Here is an 18,765-nt window from a genome sequence, read left to right as displayed (position 1 = left end):
CCGTGTCTTGGACGGCAGCATTTTGCACTGCCATGGGGAAGACAAGGTTCCCATTCTGAGATACCCCCACCCCAAGAAGAATCAAGGGGCCAAATTTTGCCCTTGAAATACTAACATGTAATTCCAAAGTGATTTACACCTGTATCTATTTTGCCCTTAGGGGAAGAAAAATGTTTTTTTCCCCAGTGGTCCTGTTGAAAAGGAGCATGATCGGCCCACCAAATGGAGTGTTGTCTCTGGGGTGGGATAGTTGTCAACGGAGGGAATTTCACCTCAGCTGAGCAAAAAAAAAAAAGTGTCAGCAGCACTAATTTTAAGAGATTCTGATTACCCATTAAATACTGGCATGGGTTTACTTTTATGTATGCCTTGATATTGAGGGTTGCATCTAATAGCAGTTGTTTTGATTCTTGCACTTTAGCCTTAAAAGGACGACAGACATGATGTTTGGAGGAAAGCAAGTGGTGGTCTGTGGCTATGGAGAGGTAACACTTCAATATTTCATCACACAGAATGTGCTTTGTGTGCTGTCTGGTGGCTGCTGCTTGTAGAATTAGAGATTCTCTTCACGTAGCTGGGTCCTTGGATGCTTTGTGTCTCTGTGGCGTCTCTTGGCATCTGCAGTTATCTTAAAACCTGCTTCTAAAAGTAACGAGTGCAATTTGGCAAAAATAAAGGGGTGTTTCCCCTGCTATAATTTCTCTGCATTTTTATTTCTCTGTTCTTTTGAAATCTATTGGTACAAGAAGTCTGATGCTTCAGGGGTGGGATGGGGGTGGGGAGGGGTGAAGGTTTGCTGTAGCATTCATTGCCCACTGAAATCGTCAATCCATCTTAATGCTGACCTGCCAATGAGCTTTCTGGAGGGATCATCTGAGTAGGTGAAAGTGGGAAATTCAGTCTCCATATTTTCTTTCTCTCTCTGTCTCTCTCTTACCCCCCACCCCCTCTTTCAGCTGGGGCTTCCAACATGGGGACTTGTTAGTAGCAGTTATGGTGGGGAGTATTCTGATCTGGACTGAGAACCCCCAAATCATTTCACACGAGCCGCAGCACAAACATGCGGTGGTTCCACTGTGATTTAAGAGTTGAATGCACGTGGTGATCACATGTGGGGGAATTCTGGTCCAGTCAGCCATGCCCTTGAACTCCCCATCAGGTTTACTGAGTGTGTCACGGGTAAAACATTGATACTGAGCTGTCCAAATAGATGAATGAATACAAGAAACCCTAAGGTCTGGTCTACACTTAAACCTTAGGTTGATGTAGCCACAGAGCTCAGAGGTGTAAAAAATCAAAACCCTGAGCATTGTAGCTGTGTTAAGCTAATCCCTGGTATAGACACAGTGAGGTGTGCTATATGAAAGGTGCTTCCATTGCCCCATTACTATCACTAAAGGAGCTGGTTTTCCCTCAATAGAGAAAACCTTTTTGGTCATTGTAGTGTGCATCTATTCCTCAGGGATACATTGCAGCCATGTAGCTATGCAACTGTAGCATCAGTAGTGTAGACATAGCCTTAGACTCCCCCAAGGTAAGAAGTTTGGTTTTTAATGCACCAGTCTGGCTTTCTAGGCATGGAAGGTAAGAAGAAAAGGAACTGTGCGGTAACGGAATGGAATTTTTCAAACATCTAGTTGTGCTGTTACTAAAGTTGGGACCCGATCCAGATCTCTCAAATTCCTGGATTTTAATGCAATACTCTTTAATACTAGCCACAAAGTTTGGGGTGGATCCAGCCTCACCTAAAGTTGGGTTGAATTTGGTTTTGGAGTTTTGCTTTGGGTCCTTTTACTGGTAGCAAAGTAGCTCTGGTTAGTTATGCTTCATATTTCAACGGCTTTTTCCCCCCTCCCGCCCTGTGTGCATTGTGTTCATACAGTTTACAGCGGAGCGGTGTGCCTGGGCTGAATGCAGAGAGGGGAAGTAAATTTGATCTTAGATTTGCAAAGGGGAGATTTTCCCCTTTCTGTAGAGAGCAGACGGTGCTTATCGAGCGCTCTGACTTCTCATCCTCTGTCCTTGTGCTCTGTTCGCTCTGCAGGTTGGAAAAGGCTGCTGCGCTGCTTTGAAGGCCATGGGCTCCATAGTGTATGTGACCGAGATCGATCCCATCTGTGCTCTGCAAGCCTGGTAAGGGGCAGTGGGGAATCCGGGTCCTTCCATAGGTCTTACTCGGGCACAGTAAGACTGAGAGCGGGATCCTGTCAGCATCAGGTGTTCTCCGGACTAGCGCTGTGTCTAGGGAAGTGAGACAAGGGCTGCTCCGCCCTACAGAGTCTGCCGCAAACAGGAGCTGCTCTGGGCATCCGGACCAGTCCCTGTCTGCGACAGGCCCAGGGGGCAGCTCCAGTCCCCCCTCCCCCCCCTTCAATCAGTTAACTGGTTAAACTTCACGTTGAACCTGTTAAACGGGATTTTACATCCCTAGCTTTGTCCCAGTGCCACGGGTTCAGCGTGATCCCTTGCTCATAGCTGCTATCAGTCCTGCGTGTCTCTCCTGAGGAGCAGCCTGCTGATCTGCAGCCATGGATTAGCCAGCTCAACTGGAGTGACAGCGGTGGTTTTAAGAGGCAATTGAAGGATTTTGCGACTATGAGATGGTCAGAGTGCTACAGCGTGTCGAGATGATAGAATTTTCACCCTGCATATCACACTTTGCCCTGCTTGTGTTCCATGGGGGTCCACTGAAGGAACATGTCAGTTTCTCAGATCATCCACATTGCAGATCCTGGTGCTGTAACTGGGACTGACAGCACACAGCTATCCCCTCACACACCGGTGCTGCAATTCTCTCTGGCCTCATTTTCTCCAAATGAAATCTGGCTTACAGCAGAGATACCACTTACGCATAAGAACTGCAGCAAAAAGGGGTTGGAAGGTCAGAGTGTCATTTTGCTTTAGGGCCTTGTTAAACACACCAGCCTCTTTCTTCAAACTTCCAAAGTGCAGTTATGGTCAGAACAGTAACGACTCGGCATTGCTTGCTCAGCAGAGCTGATCCACGCCTCTGTGGTTCTGTCTGCTTGGTAACATGCACAAAACTGCAAGAGACAATCCAGCTATAAGGGAGTCAGCTGGAGACCTTTCCACCTCATGCATCCGTTTGTCAGTCCTGGGGGAACTCTGTACTTTGACTGTGGCTCCAAGCGCATCAATTGCAGAATTCCCTCGGGGCTAATTGACTGTCAATTTGATTGCTTCGTACCAACCGTATACCCAGCACTGTACAAGTCACAAAGATAGGCAGCCCTTTCCTTGACGATTTCTCTCTGTGAAAGACAGGCATAGAGGAGATGGGATACCCAGAGTCAAAAGAGGAGGGAACCACTTGCATTTGTTTTGTGTTGTAATTATGGTCATGCTCCTCATAGGCACAATAGAAGTGATATTGCGGGAGGGATTTTCACGCGGGGGCTGACTTTGGAAACTGATATTGGGTGGTCACTTAAGTTCCCATTAAGCTGCACAGCAGCCTGTTAAGCCCCACCCTCAGAGTGCGGGGGGGAGCGATGCCTCTTCCCCAGAACAGACCTGCTGTGGCCAGGGGAGAGACACCCCAGCCTCGGCATGGACCTGCTGCAGCTGGGAAGAGAGGTGCCTCTTCCCGCCCAGCCCAGCCCAGCCCAGGTGCTGCTGCAGCAAGAGAGGGTTGGGGGGAGTCTTGTCTCACTGTGGTGGCCTCTGGGCAGCCTGCACCCCAAACCCTGCACACACCCCTCACACACACTGGCCCTGATCCCCTTGTCACTGGCCCCGTCGTGGAGTCCTCACCACCTCTGCACCTCAGTCCTTGGCCCAGCCCTGAGCCCCTTCCCACACTCTGAACTCCCCTGCCCCACCCCCACTACATGAATGTTGTTATGTGCACCAATATGGAGGTGATGTGTCACCCAAAATAAAATTCATTCTGTGCATGTGTGGGGAAAAATGGAGAGAACATTGGTGGTCACAATAGGGGAGAAAATCTAACCCCAAATATTTCAAGTCAGAGGGCCTAGATTTACATGCATAAATCCATATTTAGGACCCTAAAAAAATATAGCCTTGTTTTTGGATGTGCTGACACCTGCAATTCCCACTGAAGTCAGGAGGAGCTGTTTAGGACAAGAATCTTGGTGCCTAAGTATGGAGTTAGGCAGCCAGGGTTGAAAATGGTGCCCTAATTTCTTTGTAATTGGTGGAGATGAATTTTCAGATCCCAGGTGCAGTTTTCAGGGCTGACCGCTAGAAGTGCCGTATACCTGCAGTATACTTGAGACTCTGATCTAGAATGATTGATAGAAAACATGGAACTCCACCACGTCACTTTCCCCACTAAAACCCCGTGTAAGATCCTCTGAGCCAACACTGCTCTTGGTGCTGCTACAAACCCATCAGTGTGCAGCACCAGTGGGTCCCAGTCTGGCCCCAAAGGGTTCCTCTTGGCAGCTCAGCCTCGCGTCGGGGTGTGTGGTGTGTTTCAGCCAGCCCTCTGATTCTGTAGGTTTTTCTCTGTTTTCTCTCAGCATGGACGGATTCCGCCTTGTGAAACTCAACGAGGTGATCAGACAGGTCGACATTGTCATCACCTGCACAGGTTGGTGTGTCCCGGGGTAATGGGAGGAGCTGCAAGGTCACATGGGCTAGATGTGCTGGTCAAACCCCTGTCTTTGGAGTGGGGCAGCGGTACAATTCAAATAGGCGGGCCTGGTAGGATACTTTTGTAAAGTTGCTAACACCCAGCAGCCAATGATAGTTCTCCAAACAAGGAGGCACTTTTACATTAGTCGCTGGCCAGTCCCATGCTTATTCTGTCATGGGCAGAGCACAGCTGCCTGCACCCAATAAATACTGCAGAAGGCTGCCAAGTCCTCGTCACACTCCACCTACCGCCAAGGTCCTTGTATGTCTCGTATGGCAAACACCTTAGCTCACATGAGGTGACAAGCAGCTACGGTACAGGAGACCTGCTTGTGTCTAGACCTTCACAAAGCTGGTCTCCCCTATGCACCTAAGAGCTCAGATACTCGTTAGAACAAGCTCGTCTGAGCTAGTCCTTTTGAGAGAGCAGGCTTCCTGCCATCCTCTTCTCGGGCGGTTCCCAGAACTTCCTCATGGCAGAAACACTGTGAGGACGCTCAAGCTATTTTAGTCCTTCCTGTTCCAAGCCAGAGCCCAGATTGTCCCATGGTTCAGCAGAAGAGAATATAGTGTGAGCAAATCGGAGCGGTGGCGCTCATTCAAACCCAGAGAAATTTCATTTGAGTTTGGGGGTGGGCATTCCTTAGCAAGCAGTGGGGTTAGTCTGGTTTATCCAGACGGGTTTGTGCATCCCTCTGGTTTGCTGGCCAAAGAGCCAGGTTCACACGTCGTTCAGTGTGTGTGTGAGAGAGAGAGAGAGAGACATTCAGTTTTCATTCTAGCTTTTTGAAAAAAAAATTGTGAAAAAAGGAATGCCTGTTTCTAAAACTCAAGTGAAACCTGGTTGGTTGGAGTGGGCTGCACTGGTGAACTTACTGTAGCTGTGTCATCACTCCTGTGTATTACCATATATGTCTGGGTTTAAAGGTAACAAGAACGTAGTGACGAGAGAGCATCTGGACAGAATGAAGAACAGTTGTATTGTGTGCAACATGGGCCATTCTAACACTGAAATTGACGTGGTAAGCACTGGTGTGTTCTCTGGTGGGTATCTGGGAGAGGGTTTCTTCCGTTCATTTCATTGGTTCCCCTCGTCTCACCTAATTCTCATTCTCAGGAGTGTTGAAAGCTTCTGAGATCAGTTAGTCAGTCATCGGTACAGACTGAACCTCTCTAAGCCAGGACTCTCTGGTCTGGCAGGACCACGGATGTTCCAGGACCAGAGAGTCCCAGTGGAGGGCTGGCGGCTGGGTGCCCTGTGGGCCGGCAGGGCAGTGGACTGCTGGCAGTGAGTTGAGAGCAGTGCCGGGAGCCTGGTGCACCCCAGGAGGGCTGTTGAGCAGGACAACAGGGCCAGAAATTACCTCCCCAAGTCCAGCAAATCCAGGATGGGTCAGGTACTGGACCAGGGAGGTCCAATCTGTAGTGGTTCCTGGCTGGCCAGTTTTTCTGACTGGCTGGCCTGAGGGGACTGGGGAATAAACTAGACCTCTACCCCACCATCTGTTTTGTACTGCAAAAAATGCCTAAGACATCCTCAAAGAGCTGCGCCTGCACTAGCTTAGCTTCAGAAATAAAAGCTGGAAGAATATAAAGGCCCTTTTCCTCCTTCCCACCAGCAGGCTAGTTTGCTGCAAGTTTGGTGACTTTCCCATTATTAAACCATGAAGGGTCTTGTTGAGACTTCAGAGTGGAATTCAGCGCACTGCTCGTAACCTAGGGGCAAGTGATGCCAATTACTGCACAGGACTTGAAATCTGCTCATCTGGGTTTGGAGATAAGCAGGAAAATAGGACTGGCTCTTCCTTGCAGTGCCAGTCCAGAAGGGTTTGTTGCTGGAAGCAGTCCCAGAGGAAAGAGGCTTGTTTTGCCCATCCACAACCCATGGTTACAGACAGCAGTTCTCTGTGGGTGTGTCTAGACTGCAGGGTTTTTTCGAAAAAACTTCCCCTGCCTCTAGACTGCAGCCGTGTTCTTTCGAAAGTAAATCAAAAGAACATGGCAGTTTTTTTCGACTGCGGCAAACCTTGTTTGACGAGGAATAACGCCTTTTTTCAAAAGTGCTCTTTCAAAAAAAGGCGCTATGTCATGCAAACTGTGCTTTTTCGAAAGAGAGCATCCAGACTGCCTGGGTGCCCTCTTTCGAAAAAGCGGCTCGTAGTCTAGACTTTCAGAAAAGCCTCTTTTGAAAGAGGCTTGCAGTCTAGACGTAGCCTGTGCCTTGGTGCCAGCCACCCTGTTCCTGGAAAGAAAGGTGAAACCAGCAGCCAGAGGGTCTAATGTCCGTGACTATAAATCAGTTTTCAGCCTGCCTTTGAGCTAGCTGTGCAGTCAGAAGAATTCAAACTGCAGCTGAGGTTAGAGTGCCAGCCTATAATAAATGAATAAGTGAGCCATACGTGATTCATAGTGTCTCACTTCAGTGGAGCCTGGAGGAGTCTGAGAGCCCAGGACGGTGGAAGTGGAGGGGCTGTGTTACTTGCCCTGGCTGCGCTGTAGCTGCCACGGTCTGGTTTGCTGTCTTTCAGGCCAGCTTACGTACACCTGAGCTGACCTGGGAGAGGGTGAGGTCTCAGGTTGACCATGTCATCTGGCCAGATGGGAAGAGGATAGTGCTGCTGGCAGAGGTAAGTAGCAGGTGAAAGGCAGGATCTGTCTCACTAGGGGCCGCCTCAGTAAAGAGGCCCAGGGTTGAATGGGCCACTGTGCTCAGAAACCTGTCAAGATGGCTGCCGGGGCCCAAGCAGCTCGCCAGGGGCTCTGCATTTGTCCACCCCGAAAGCTGTGCCTGTCCCTCTGGTGGGCTGCATGGCCTGAGCCGCTCTGTTGTCTTCTGTGCGGCCTGTGGCCCGCCATAGCCCACCCGCTGGGACGGCCTCTGCTTGCGCTCTTCTGGAACCGTGCGACTGAGCTTCCCCCGGTGCTGGTGGCTCCGCTGCAGAGACAGAGGGAGGCCGACGCGCTGGAGAGAGGCAGCTTCCGTAGGGCCACCGCCTGCTGTTAAGAGAGGCTGCCGAGTATTTCCTGGGGCTTTTGCAGAGGAACCGTTGGCAGCATTGCCAGGCATGTCTGTCTCTCCCTCACGCTGCCTCTCCGGGCTGTGATCTCATCAGCTCCCACACACTAAACTGGGCCTGGCCAGGCCGTGCTTGGACGGGAAAGCTCTGACAGCTCCACAGTGTGTGGGTGATCCATCACGGGGCCCTCTCCTGGGACCTGAGCTGGTGCCCCAGCATGGGGCTGGGAAGGTGCGGGCTGCTGTCTGATTCCATGGCCCTTTTCACACCCATACAGGGCTTGGCCCCGGGCTCGAAAGTCCCGTTTGAGTTTGCTCCTTCCTATGCCCCACCCCCTGCAGGTTCCAGTGGGAACAGGGCTCCTTACAGCCGTTGTGTGTGGCTGTGTACTCTGCTTCACCCCAGCGAGGCTGCATTTCACTAATGGTTTGAAGCAGTGCGTGTCCTTTTTATACACATTCTGCTTCTCTTGGGATCCTCCAGGCTAAAAGGCACCATGTGGATTAAGGGGCTTGTTTATTTCCTTTCTCAGGGCCGTCTGTTGAACCTGAGCTGTTCCACTGTGCCCACCTTTGTATTGTCCATCACCGCAACCACTCAGGTGAGCCATGTTCAGGGCTAGCGAGAGGACATTTTGCTCCACGGTACATGAGGGTTGCTCAGCCAGATGTGTTGTTTTATTCCCAGGCTCTGGCTTTGATAGAGCTCTACAATGCCCCAGAAGGGCGCTACAAACAGGATGTCTACCTGCTGCCTAAGAAAATGGGTAAGGGCATCCCCATCGCCTTGTCTTTGCCTTCACTGAGGTGGAACGGGGTGGGGCCTCTTGCTGGCTTTTGAGACCTGCCTTCATCCTCTCCTATTCTGGTGGTTGGAGTCGTACGTAGTTTTCCCCTTAAATTGGGATGAGGATTGTCTAGTGGTGAGAGCAGGAATGGGGAGGCATAAGAACATAACATAAGAACGGCCGTACTGGGTCAGACCAAAGGTCCTTCTAGCCCAGTGTCCTGTCTGCCGACAGTGGCTGGCACCAGGTGCCCCAGAGAGGGTGGACCGAAGACAATGATCAAGTGATTTGTCGATTTGTCTCCTGCCATCCCTCTCCAGCCTCTGACAAACAGAGGCCAAGGACACCATTTTATCCCCTGGCTAATAGCCTTTTATGGACCTAACCTCCATGAAATTATCTAGCTTCTCTTTAAACTCTATTATAGTCCTATTAAATTAATGGAGATTGCCTATCTCCTAAACTGGAAGGGACTTTGAAAGGTCATTGAGTCCAGTCCCCTAGCTCCACAGCAGGACCAAGTACCATCCCTGACAAATTTTTGCCCCAAATCCCTAAATGGCCTCCACAAGGATTGAACTCACAACCCTGGGTTTAGCAGGCTAATGCTCAAACCACTGAGCTATCCCTCCCCCCAGAAGGGTTCTGTTCTTGGCTCAGCTGCTGTGATTTTGGCAAGTTGCTCTGCCTTCCATAAAACAGTATCTCATTCCCTAACTCACAGGGGCATCTTTAGACACCAGTGTGAGGTTCTTGGTTGACTAATAGTGAGTCGGAGCTAGTGAATTCACGTTTGTTGCCGTGAAGCTGCCCCATATCAGGGTGGGATTCATTCTCCCAAAGGGACTCTTCTGTTTTCCAAATTCAGCCACATCCTCATTCTTCATGGCACAGTCCTACCGTTTATGCAGTTAGAAATCCCAGAGCCAGTCCCCATCATTACTTGAGTCTCCTGGTGCCAGAACGTACCTTGTTTTGATACGAACGTTTGCTGCCATCTGAAAGGTGTTGAGTTGGTGCAGGAATAAGATAAATCTCAGTAGGAATCCCATGTGTGGATTACTAGGAGGCTTAAGAGTAGCGAGGGGAAAGGTACCTTGCATTTTTATAGCCCCTACCATCTGAGAGCTGGAGAACGTTCCAGGTGTTAATCAGGCTGCCTCACCCCTGTGAAGTGGGGACACATTATCTCTGTTTTACACCTGGGGAAACTGAGGCAGGCAGGCAAATGATTTGCAGAGAGACACTCAGTGATTCAGTGGTAGACCCCAGGAGTCCAGCCTCCGTTCTCCTGCTGTTGCCAGTGAACATACTCTAACCGTAAAGGATTGCAGAAGCTATTTTTTACTCTTCCTTATGCTGGGTTAGGCGGGTGTAGTTCTCTTCTAACAGTGTTTAGAAGAATCACATATTTTTCTCCGGGATAAGAAGTTGTATTCGGCTTAGAGGTCATTTGTATTGAGGTCAAGATCTATCGAAATGACACAGCCCTTCGCCCTGTAAAGGTGACCAGCCTTGACTTCCCTGGATCCTGGCATTCTCCTCTAATGCTTGATGCACCTGATAAAGTTGACTCAGCCAGTAACTATAGAAAGAAACTCTTTACATCCGCTCTCTGGCTGTGTTTGCATGTGGTAGGGGAACGTCTGCATGGCTAGACCTGCACGTCCTATGGGGACAAAACTCCTCTGGAGGTCAGGAGGGGGCATATAGGGTATGTCTCCACAACAATATACGCCTACGGTTAGTGGGACTCGAATCAGCTGATCTGTGCCAGGAACCCTGGGCTTGAGCAGCTGCATTTTAACTCTAGATCAAGGCTTGTCTGACCCAGGCGTGACCCTAGAGCTCTGACGTCCAAATTGTAGAGCACAGACCCGCGTCAAGTAGCCCTAGCTCAGCATGCATAGCGCGCCTTGGCTCACCCGTGGACACTCGAGCCCTACCGATGTGCTGCACTGTGTGGAGAAACTAGTGCCCACCTGCTTTCCTAAGTGTGAGGGTGCTATTGATGGGCCTTGGGTGCTGAGGTGGGAGCCTGATCTCCAGAATCGCTCCCTTGGTGGCTGCCTCTGCGGAATGGCTGCAGCTGGAGAAGGCTTATCCTGAACTTCCATCAGATCTGAGAACTGAGCTCCTCACCTCTAGGCTGCGTCCATGGGCAGGAAAATTCCCACGGGCAGCCGTCCTGAGGGTAGTCAGGACACAAGTCTCCAGGGCTGTCCAAGCATTGGAATGGAATGTTGCCATTCTTCATTTCGGAGACGCAGCGCTCGGGGAAGTGGTTTTGTTTGGTTCTGTTTATTCATTTCTGGCTGTCCTGGCGTTCAACATACTCTGCAGGTTTCAGAACAGAACGGGTGCGGAGTGTTTCAGCACCCCCGAAGGATTCCTTATTCCTGCCCCCCCATGTCCCCTGGGGGCAGAGAGAAGGGATACCTGGGTGGCTATGGGGAAGTTTGGGGGCTGGCTCCCACTCACAGCTCAGGCGCCCGGGAGGGCAGGGGGACCTGGGAGCAAGGTGGCTGCCCTGCCAGGAGGAGAAGCAGCAGAGATGTTGGGAGCCCTCCTTCCCCAACTGTTCTCTGCTCTCTGGCTCGTGCTCCCTCCCTCCCTCCCAGGCAGCAGGCCCCCAAATCTAGCCATGCTCTTTTGACCAAGGAAGTGTCTGCTGATTGGTCCCCTTTCAAAAGCCTGCAGGCTCTCCAATAGGGGGGCTTCCAGACCCTTTCGGCAGACAGTGGGTTAATGCTGACCTGAGCTACTGCCAGTTGCAAAGGGCGGTGTGGCTTCCATTCGCAATAGAGTACCACCGATCCTTGGCAGAGAGAGGACTAAGGGGGTTGCCCCAAGGAACTCTGGGATACATTCAGAAGACTTCTGAGACCAGATTAAAACTAGGACTGTGTGCACACCCTAGGTCCCAGCTTAACATGGGCTTGGACCCTCTAGCCATGGAGGGTCTGGAACCCTAAATTCAAGCCCTAGGTTAACATAATTGCTGTGTGGACACAAGGAAGGCCAGGCTAGGGCTTACATTGCCGTGTAGACAAACCCATAACTGGACCCTTTTGGTTTGTTCATCCAGCAGTGAGGGGGGAACCTAGGGGATTTGCCATGTTCAAGCTAATCTCCCTTGAATCTGTTGCAGATGAGTATGTGGCAAGTCTTCATCTTCCAACGTTCGATGCCCATCTGACAGAACTAACAGATGAACAAGCGAAATACCTGGGACTAAATAAAAATGGGCCTTTCAAACCAAACTACTACAGGTGCTGGTTTTAAACATCATCTTTCTGTTTGTCTCTCTCTCAGCCCTTCTCTCTAATGTAATAAACGCACACACACGCCTGGTTATGTGGATATCAGCTCAGCTCTACCTACGGGAGCAAGAATAATTGCCATGATTAAGCATCTGATTCCACTGGTACCCTGAGAACAGTTCCTAGGGGGCTGGTAATTACCCATTCCCCAGAAACCGTGACCCAATATGAAATGGTGGGGGTACAGAATGAAGGAAAACCGACAATGCACAATCACCTCACACGCAGAACCCTTTGCGTTGAAGGAGGCAGGCTAGGGTGACGGCTTCCGTCTGATTCAATCAAGTGGCAAATCTCAGTGACACCAACTCAACTCAAATGACAATTTTTTTAAAAATCTGACACGCACAACATGGTACCAAGCAGCATTATTGCTAGTGACCCTGGGGGAGGATTTCTAGTGGCAAGATTCTTGGGACAGTCCAGACCTCAGCCCTGGAATATCATCTCTTGCCCTGTGGGTTAGACTTACATGCATAACTCCTGTTTGTGCCTTTAAAAACACACCTCGGGGTGCTTAAACACTGTTGTTCCTGTCAGCCTGCGATTGTGATCACTCGGGACAAGCACTGTCATTCTCAGAGGCTGTGCGGATCTGGGAAGGTTGGCAGTGCTCAGTGAAAATTAAAGGTTTCCTTAAGAGACCTCAGGTCCTCTCCCGGGTCAAACTACTCGTCAATCCGCTCAAGCATTTAAGGTCCTGTGCTCCTGTTTACGGGAGGGCTGAAATGGGGTTGCGCCTCCACGGATGAGTTTGAGCTTGCGGACTGGGGCTGGGCCGACACATGCTCCTTTGCTGTATGAACCCCAGTAACGTACAGTACCACTGACACGAGCTTTAGACCCTCAGCCCCTAAACACTTAAAAGAGCCTCTTCAGAGTTAGAGGTGGGAACGACCTGCAGATCGCCAGCCTGTCTTCCTCCCCCTCTGCGTGTGTTCCCATCCGACGTTAGTGTCACAAGCTAGACCGTTTCTCGGTCTTAGCAGGGAGCATTTCCTGCTGCTCAGTCTAAATTTCCCTTTGCTCCGTGTCCCATACTGATTTGTTGAGCACCAACAGTGTGCTGGGCATTGTACCAGACACAGTCTCGGCCTCAAAGTGCTTGGCTATTGGACGTTTGGGTACATGGGGGTCACGCATAAAAGACGGGTGACATTTTCAGAAACTTCTACGTCCCATGTTCTGCAGTCACTTAAGCCCTTAGATTCATAGAGTTTATAGCCAGAAAGGGCCATTACACTGCATCCCGTTACACCTGTAATGAGTCCAATAACTTGTGTTGGAATGGGGCCTATCTTCCAGAAAGACAGCCAGCCTTGATTTGAAGACACTGGGGCTTTGTCTACTCTACAAGTTTTTGCGGCAGAACATATGCTAATGAGAGACTCATTAGCATATTTTCTGCCGTTTCTTTTTGCGCAAAGGAGAGGCATAAGGATCTTGTGCAAAACAGAAGCAGCTACACTGCTTTTTGCACAAAAACCCCTTGTGCAAAAAGAAACGGCAGAAAATATGCTAATGATACCTTGACTTATGCTAATGAGTCCCTCATTAGCATATTTTCTGCCCCAAAAACTCGCAGTGTAGGCAAAGCCTGAGGAGAGAACCCACCACTTCCTTTGGTTCTCTGGTTAATCACTCTCACTGTTAAAACTCTGCCTGATTTCCTGCTTGAATGTAGGAATGCCTAAATCGGGCAAGCGTTCAGCCACTGGCTCATGTTTGCCTTTCTCCGCTGTATGACACAGCCCTTTAGTATCTGGTGTGGTCTCCCCATAAATGTACTTGTGCATGGCAATCAAGTCACCTCTCAGTCTTCTGTGTGATAAACAGACTGAGCTCTTTCCGTCTCTCGGTGGAAGGCTTTTCCGCCAACTCCGAAATCATTTTTGTTCTTTTCTGCATTGTGTAAACCAAGGTGTAAACCATCCATTCTTCAAGCTTTTCAGCCAGGCTATTAAAAGTCAATGGGACTTAGGTGCTTTTGAAAATTGTACCAGAGATCTGGGATAGTGGGGCAAAGTTGAAGAGCTTTGTGGGGGAGCACGAGATGTCTAAATTTGATGTGGTGTTTCCGAGAAAAAGAGGTTACCCCTCCTAATCACTCTCCTTCCGCCTTTGCGTTTATGCCCTTTAAGTCAATACCCTCTGGCTACGTCTACACTGCAGGCTTTTTGCGCAAGAACAGCTGTTCTTGTGCAAAAACTTGCAGAGCGTCTACATTACACGTGCGTTCTTGCGCAAGTACGTTTATAGTAAAGCATCAGAAGAGAGAGCTGCTTTTGCAAGAGTTATTCCTCTCCCCATGTGGAATAAGCCCTCTTGCGCAAGAAGGCAGCGTGGATGGGCAACGGGTTTCTTGTGCTAAAATGGCCATCAGAGCTTTCTTGCGCAAGAGAGCATCCACACGGCCATGGAGGCTCTTGCACAAAAACACATCTCTTGCCCAAAAGCACATGGCAGTGTGGACGCGCTCTTGCACAAGATTTTTTGCGCAGAATCTCTTGTGCAAAACAGTTCTCGCACAAGAAGCCTGCAGTGGAGACGTAGCCCTTGTCTTATCCTGGCAGCGCTCAGGAACCATGCACGATTATATGCACCATGACTAACTGAGACTCGTATTTCTCATCCCTCTGCAGGTATTAGGTTTCAGCAGCTGTAATCAGAAGTAAGGAACAAGAATCCAAGCCTTTTCTCAACTGGAGTACAGGATGAAACCGTACAAGCTTCTTCAATCAGAACTGGACTTGCTCCCATAGTAGACAGTGTGTTAGGTTATTTATTTATTAAACTAGAGTACTGTACGTGCGGCCTTTGCCAATGGTGTTTTTTACTGCCAGGGGACTGAGAGACAGTTGATTTTTGTTTCGGGGGGAGGGAAGTAAGGGGGGAAGAAGTATTTGGCGGAATTATTTTGTTGCAAAGTATCTGTCAGCTTCAAGTAATCCATTATCGCTGTATGTCTATTCTAATATACAGGGGGTGGCGGACAATGCATGCGGCGAGATGTGAGATCAGACTTCAAGCTTGCACGTTACTTTAGTACCTTAATGTCTAGGAACTTACATTCAAGGTTGCACATTTCCTTTGTACCTTAACATTTCTTCAGTGGAAGCAGAATTGGGGGCAGTCCCCAAAAAGGTCTGTCGGTTTGCCGGGGCAGGAGACTTTTTGTTATTTTGTTTCTAGGCCATTTTAAAAGGAACTGAGCACAAGCCTGTTTGCTCTAGACATTGCGGACAAGACTGGTGCTGCCTTAGTAGTGAAACATTAAATCTTGCCAGCAGCCACTGGGGAAAACTCTCTCATTCTGCTGACTGCGCAAAGACAGGCTTTGGCAACAAGCCAAAATGAACTTTGCCTCAGCACAGTGGGAAGCTGTAACCAAGAGCCTAGTTGATAGCATCACCGGAGCACACGCCATAGCCTGAGTTAGGACCCAGGCGGTGGAGATGCTCCCATTCTAAAGCAGTTGGGGACGACACGGCAAAGTTCACACCAGCGCGCACTCAGACCCAATTACGCGCCATTCTTTAGCAGCCTCTTTCTGCAGGTTTTGAGCCGTGCCAACGTTTTCCAGGCCAAGCAAAGCTCTCTTCCCCGGGGGGCAGATGCGCGTCCCCTTCTGCTCCCGCTTGTGGGACGGCCTGGCAACTTTGCCGACGTGCTGCTCACGTCCAGAGGCGGCTCTTTGAGAGGAATCTCAGCAACTCGCTGTGCACGCTGCTGCAGAATGAAGCAGTAATGCAGTTCAGGCCTGAGGACCGCTCTCGACACAGTCCTTCTCCAGTTGGTATTTCAGTCCTCTGGACATCACGTCTGTGTCCAAAAGCACCAGGCCTGGGAAAGATTGCCCAGTCTCCCAAGGCCGGAGCCGTTCAAGGCTTATTTTCATAGATTCGTCTGTTCAGTGAATGAATTCTAGGGAACCTTCTTTGGATTCATAAGCACCAGTAATTATCCTGAGCCCTTACCAGAGAGTATGCTCTGTCCTGAGACCTAGCTGTTATAAGTAGAGTTCAGAATCACTGTCACATGAGTATCTTGTCTAGTCTTGTCGTATTAGTCGGAACTGATAAACATGCCTCCGTTACTTGTTGTAGCCCAAGATGTCCCGTCTGGATGCTGCATACAGCGCAGACACGTGTGTCAAGGTGATGTTTAAAGTCACCATTTCTCCTCATAGTCATTAGAGACATCTCCCTTGTGTAAACTTCAAGGTACTTCAAGTGGCTTCCACTATTAGAGGCATGATCCTAGCAGCCTTGCCCTTTGTAGACAGTGCTTGCCACTGTGGTACCTGATCACATCGCTGTTTTGCCCTCTTTGGATCTGGGGTCTGTACACATGGGAGCAGTTTGTTGTGGCGTTGTGTTCTCGCACACAAAAGACAGAAATGGTGGTCGACCGGCAAGTCGCAGAATCATCCAAGTTAGAGAGGAAGACCACCTCCTGGGCCAGCTTGCCCGGTGTCACGATTCCTCCTTACAGCCAATTTTCTAGTAACCTGCCCAGTTCAATTTTCAACCTCCCACGGGATGGAGCCCTCCGCAGAAAGCTGTAGGCAAGCTACTGGCAGGTTTATGAAGCTGTGTCCGAGAGAGGCAATGTAGAAGAATCCCCAGTCATGTAACAAATCATCTTCGGCCCTTTGTGGATTTTATTCAGGTCCTGAGATTTTTCGCAAGAGACCACTGAATTATGGTGGAGATGCAAGTCGGGTGCATTGCTTGTAATACTTACATTGTTTGACTAACCTTATTCTGCAGCTACCCGGCTTTGTCCTGGAATCCCTTGGGTGTATAGACACAGGGTGAAATCCTGGCCCATGGAACTCAATGGCGAAAGTCCCTTTGACTTCGGGTGTGGAGGGGTGTCAGGATTTCATGCTCGGGCCGCTGTCTGAATAGTGTCTCTGTCTGAGCCGAAGCCCCGGGAATTGATCCGCTCGCGTAGCTCTTTAAGATCTTGGCTGCAGATACGTGGGCAGCCCAAGTGGCCAAAGGTAAAAGGGAAAGAGTTTCTTAGAGGGAGGCTTCTCTCTTGTGTGTAGTCACAGAACCACTTCCCAGCCACCAGGAGTTGGGGAATGTGGAACAGTACCGTGGAGTTCTTGTGAGATCTGTCTTCGTGTGCGTAGAGAGGATGCTTGCGTCCGACGCGTCCGTCTGCTCTTTCTCTCACGTGCTTACGCCTGGCATGTGAAGCTGCTTGTCAGACAAACGCTTGACACCGGCTTTGGCTGGACTGTCTGTGAGCTTGCGTCTCACCTCCGTGACCTGAGTACAGTCCCATACGGAGCAGGGCAGGATTCCCAAAACGGTTGTAAATATCTCGGGAAGTTCCCGGGCTCTCACCGCGATGTTGGTTTGAAAGTTGATAGCAAAGTGCTGCCTTAGCTAAGGGTATCTGAGGAGACCCTCGGGTCTCTTGTTTTTCCATTCGCATGCCTATCGCCGCGCCAGAACGCAGATGTTCCGAACGAGGGCCTCCTTTGTGCAGCGGAGACAGGGCCGGCCTTACCATGAGGTGAACTGAGGTGGCTGCCTCAGGTGCCAGACTGTGGGGGGGGGGATGCCACTAGGACCCAGAGAATCGAGACCTTTCAAAGTTTTGGTCCAAGCGAGGGGGAATGGGGCATCGTTTGAGCTCCCCACCTCAGGTGCCAGGACGTTGTGGGCCGGCCCTGACTGGAGACCATGGAATCAAGAGCTGTGCACTGCTGAGGGAGTGAGCGTGGCAGAAATGAGATGCGTGGCCAGGCATGCTCTGTCCAGACCGAGACGTGATCTGGCTCCTCGCTTGCACCTCTAGGGGAGGGCCTAGGAGAGCAGTGCACAGCGAAGGGCGGCCTCCGGCCACTCGTTGCCTGTAAGCAGAGATGCAGCCTCAGAGACGGCAGGTCCCGGCATGCGTTTTGGCTCAGATCAAGGTGGAGCGTTGCAAGCTGGGAGGTGCAGTCCCTGTGCTTTAGGGAAAAGGAGCCTAGTGGTCAGTCCCAAGCAGCTAGTGCTGTCGTGCATCACGTGGGCACCCCCTAATTTCCCATGGAAAATAGCACCTCATTTTCCCCGAGAGCTGGCCAGACTGCGGCCAGCAGACTGGCCTTCCAGACCAGTACCAGCTTTCTCTTCCCTTTTCTTCTGTGGAGAAGGCGGCGACGTTAGCCTGTCGCCGCTTTCTGGAGTGACACCAACTGGGAAATGCAGCTGAGGGTCCTGTGTCGAGCCAGGCACGCTTTGGAAAAACGGGCTCCGAACTCAGGCTCAGTCTGCCCCCCCGGGAAAATAACCATTCCATCGGGTGACCCGCTGGTGCATCTGTAAGGGTCGCTTGCCTCTTGTGTCTGTCACTAGCGTAGCCTGTGGTGGTGGTGTCCTCATCGGTGAATTTGTTTGTTTGTGCTGATTTTTAAACTCCTTTTATCTTCAGTGTAGCTAGAAGAAGAAGAAATTCTGAATGACGTTTTCCTCCCTCTGATCTTTTACAGATTTTTCTCCATGTTGCTATGCCTTTTCCGTAAGCTTTTTTGCTTGCTTGGCTTCTCCTAATCAGTCTGGAATCATACTCCATGATCATCTCTTCATTAAGTGTAATGGGTTTATTAAATGTAACCAATTTTTTTTTAATATTAGAAAACGGAGATAGGCAACACCAGCAAAATCTTATAAGAAAAACAATTGCTCTGAACTTTAGAAACCAGGAGGGAAAAAAAAACCAATCATCTGTCATAAGTCTACAGTGAAACCGAGAATACAACATTTTCAAAAGGCTGTTTTAAATATTAATGTCTGAGTGATTGTATTAGATCAGCAATAAAGACTCTGTAATCTCAACACACAAATAAAATGTTGCAAAATGATCGTGGCCTCCAGCATGTGTCCCTGTGATAGGCCCTGGAGAGGTCTGGGAACAGGAGGCGCTTTCTACCCTCCTGGCTCTTGTGACCGCCAGGAAACGAGATGTACCTGTCCTCGTCTCTGACGTTTCTATTTGGTACTTGTCACACGGC

At 50.0% G+C, this 18,765-nt stretch overlaps 1 protein-coding gene across 5 annotated transcripts in view; it reads left to right on the top strand.

Annotated features, from left to right (window-relative positions):
- The window catches only part of AHCYL2 (adenosylhomocysteinase like 2), a 174,923-nt gene extending 156,308 nt beyond the window's left edge, over nt 1-18,615 (top strand). For all 5 annotated transcript variants that reach the window (XM_075925413.2, XM_006120333.5, XM_089778071.1 and 2 more), the window contains 9 exons: nt 422-485; nt 2,045-2,133; nt 4,509-4,579; nt 5,551-5,645; nt 7,152-7,250; nt 8,173-8,241; nt 8,328-8,406; nt 11,579-11,699; nt 14,393-18,615. In XM_075925413.2, the coding sequence (XP_075781528.1) occupies nt 422-485; nt 2,045-2,133; nt 4,509-4,579; nt 5,551-5,645; nt 7,152-7,250; nt 8,173-8,241; nt 8,328-8,406; nt 11,579-11,699; nt 14,393-14,399 (694 nt within the window). In that variant the 3' untranslated portion in view covers nt 14,400-18,615. The remainder of the gene's footprint in view (nt 1-421; nt 486-2,044; nt 2,134-4,508; nt 4,580-5,550; nt 5,646-7,151; nt 7,251-8,172; nt 8,242-8,327; nt 8,407-11,578; nt 11,700-14,392) is intronic.
- The last annotated feature ends 150 nt before the right edge of the window (nt 18,616-18,765 follow it).

The sequence above is a fragment of the Pelodiscus sinensis genome, chromosome 1 (assembly GCF_052426305.1).
Source record: "Pelodiscus sinensis isolate ZL-2025 chromosome 1, ASM5242630v1, whole genome shotgun sequence".
In the NCBI taxonomy this organism is placed as follows: Eukaryota; Metazoa; Chordata; order Testudines; family Trionychidae; genus Pelodiscus; species Pelodiscus sinensis.
Note: the sequence above shows the minus strand (reverse complement) of the source record. Positions and strands in the feature narration are given on the sequence as shown.